The sequence below is a fragment of the Elaeis guineensis genome, chromosome 16 (assembly GCF_000442705.2).
Source record: "Elaeis guineensis isolate ETL-2024a chromosome 16, EG11, whole genome shotgun sequence".
Taxonomy (NCBI): Eukaryota; Viridiplantae; Streptophyta; class Magnoliopsida; order Arecales; family Arecaceae; genus Elaeis; species Elaeis guineensis.
This window is the reverse complement of record NC_026008.2, coordinates 36747268-36750361: the sequence shown is the minus strand read 5'-3', so window position 1 is coordinate 36750361 and position 3094 is coordinate 36747268. Positions and strand designations below refer to the sequence as shown.

The following is a 3094-nucleotide window of genomic DNA, read 5'->3' as shown; positions in this document are numbered from 1 at the left end:
CATATGCTAGCATGGATCTTTACAAAAAATATATGGGATGCAAAGAAATTATGGTAAGGTACCGATGAAAGATATCTCTTATGTCTCATAAAATGGAAGTGTTAATATCTTGTGGTATGTATTTCTCACAAAAAATAATTTTTGATACATAGATATTTTATCTTCTAATAGAAAAAGAAGATGAAACCAACTTCAATTACAAGGAAAAGAAATCATTAAATCAAAAACCAAACCTACTCATGATGTTATGGTCCCACCAAATTGAGCTAAATGATGAAATATCTTTGGACAATTTAGAGAAAACATGCTATGCTGTCTTTGATAAAATAAACCAATGACTTCCACAAGCACACCATTTTGTTTATGAGAAAGAAAAATTGTGGTGTTCAGTCACATACTAACTAGATTAGAAGTGCAATATTTTGTTAATCATGTGATGTTTAATTCCTACCACATCAAACAGACATTGGCATTTAAACTTCTATGCTTTTCATTTGTCACATTGAAGAAGGATGGTGGCGCGTTTAGCATTACAACACAAATTTAAGCATCTTTATAAATCATATGTTTAACAATAAATATCATTCATTCAAGTGGAACACATTGAGAGCAAATGAAACATATATAAATGTTTTTCATGAAGATCCCATGTTATGGTTCAAACAACCTCATATGTTGCGATTGCATGCGGACAATTTCAGTCAAAACAGCTCAAGACACACTTCTTTAAAAAGAAATCTCTTTCAGTTTCTACATTCTTTGAAGCCTACACTGAGAAATATAGCTTGTGGATTCAGACCATATGACACATCTTTCAAGATGATAAACTAACATTCAGTTAAGTTTTTATGCTTGTAAAATGGTAGAACTTCATTGAAGCTCTGAACAAGCTTTGCTTCACAACAATTTGCTGTTGAAAATAACAAGAAAATGAGTTTAAATGAAATTTCAATGCACGTGTTTGTTGTCTATCAAAGTAGACCATGGAAAGATCTTAATCGAAACGTGTTACGCAGCTAATTAAGCAAAACATCAGTCAGAAGATATTCGCTTACCATGACCATTGAACACATTTCATTTCAGATAATAAAACCAATTGATAAGAAAAGCAAATGCATAATTTTTTTGTGCATAACAATAAAACAAAAGATATGGATTTCATAGCATAAAATGAAAAGAGCAGATAAAAACTTGTGATGCCAAGCTATTGATAAACATATTTGTGACTAGGTAAACATGGTTCAACAATGCAATGTAAACGCTCCAGATTTTGTATCTATATCTTTGATTCAAGAGTACACACACATAACTAACTTGCAAAACCATCATCACCAAGACACAAGTGGAGGAGAAACTTTAAAGCTTCATGGCATGCTCTCCATGAAAGGGTGTCTTAGTTAGCAACCAAGACTCGATGATGATAGCTGCAATTGTAAAAATCTGGCTGGAAATTTTGTTAGGATTAGCTACTTCAATTCCTATGAAATTAAAAATAGTTGATACTACTGTTGGTTCTATTTTCCTCTCTCTAATATCTAAGCCCGTCTTCTTTCGAGTTTACGAACGCAACCCAAATAAATGGAAGCACCGTACATATATTAATACATGAAATATACGAAAACAACTTCTGACTGGTATAAGAATCTTCCACTACATCGTATAAAACCTACTAATTTTCGCCTCTCTTTCTTTTAAGACAAGAAAATGGCCATCACTGTCCTTAACCAGAAAATCTTTCGACACTTGCGCAATAATTAACAGTGGACTGCACCATCTTTCCAATTTGATGACTTAGACAGTGACTCAGTACATTCCTTCCAATTAGAATCTCTTCTTATCTCCAAAAATCTCCCATCACTACCCATTGCTTCGTTTCTCTACTCCTAGGCCCGCTCTACAATCTAGTACACCATTCATCCACCCAAAAGATAAAAAGAGTCCATACCCGTACAAAGAACAAGTAAAGGAATAAAGCTTTTTTCTCAGAGGATGGTCCTTTTTTTTCAAAAGAAAACGGAGAAAAAAACCACTTATTACGTAGAAAAAGGACAGCAATCTGCATCTGAACGAGGAGATAAAGACGATCACAAGGATTTAATGCAACCAAAACATCCATGGACCCAGGAAGCACTGGCCTTTAAGTTCTCCAAGCCCAGGGACCTCAAGACCTAGACACCCAACCCAAGATCAGGAGCAAGGACGAAAGGGCCAGCATGGCAAACCCCTCTCACACGCTGCAATTACAACTACGGCAGTACGACACCAAAGAATGCATCTTTCGCTTCATCAACCCCAAGAAATCGTCACACACGCACACAAAGTCAGAGAGAGAGAGATAGAGAGAGAAACCGAGAGAGAGGGAGGGGGCGAGAGAGAGAGGACCTGCTGGAGCTGGAGAACTCGTAGAGCTTTCCCTTGGGGGAGAAGACGATAAGAGCCACCTCGGCGTCGCAGAGGACGGAGAGCTCGAAGGCCTTCTTCAGGAGACCATTCCGGCGCTTGGAGAACGTCACCTGCCGGCTGGTCGCGTTCTCGATCCGTCTCACCTCCGTCTTCCCCCGAACCATGCTGATCTCCAGCTAATTATTCCACCGTTGTTCCCTCTTCTTCCCAAAGATCACAAGGATTAGAAGAAGAAGAAAAATTAAATTGGAATAAAACGAGAAAAAGAAGAAGAATAAAGGGAGAATAAAGCTAGAATAATACCAGCAATGGAAAAGGGATAGAGGAGGCTTCACCGGAAATGGCAAAGAAATGAAGAATGAGCACAGGGAAAGGAAAAAAATAGAAGAAATAGACCCTTCGAATCCCCTCCCTTTCTTTCCTCTTCTGTCTTCATGAGGAAAGCCGGGGAAAGAGGCGACCTACCCAGTTTCCTAAAACAAAATTCCACGCCACCAGTAGGAATAATTATATGTGAGAATTTAAAAAAAAAATGGTCGGTTGGAGATGAAGACGTATCCATGCTCCGCTGTTTAGTTTCGGATAGCGGGAATTAAGTTCTCGATGGTTGACGTGGCAGGAGGTGGTTGGTTGGATGGGTGCACGTCAGCGGGAACGGTGTTGGGTGTTTGGAAGGAGGCAGGTGATGGAT

The 3094-nt window shown here is 38.4% G+C and overlaps 1 protein-coding gene across 2 annotated transcripts in view; it reads right to left on the bottom strand.

Moving 5' to 3' along the window:
* LOC105059538 (MADS-box transcription factor 50) overlaps positions 1 to 2884 on the bottom strand; it is a 21164-nt gene extending 18280 nt beyond the window's left edge. The window contains exons 1-2 of one of the 2 annotated variants that reach the window (XM_010942865.3): positions 2707 to 2884; positions 2383 to 2606 (exon numbers count right to left, since the gene is read on the bottom strand). In XM_010942865.3, the coding sequence (XP_010941167.1) occupies positions 2383 to 2567 (185 nt within the window). In that variant the 5' untranslated portion in view covers positions 2568 to 2606; positions 2707 to 2884. The remainder of the gene's footprint in view (positions 1 to 2382; positions 2607 to 2706) is intronic. The other variant, XM_010942866.2, reaches the window with a different exon arrangement.
* Between the last annotated feature and the right edge of the window lie 210 nt (positions 2885 to 3094).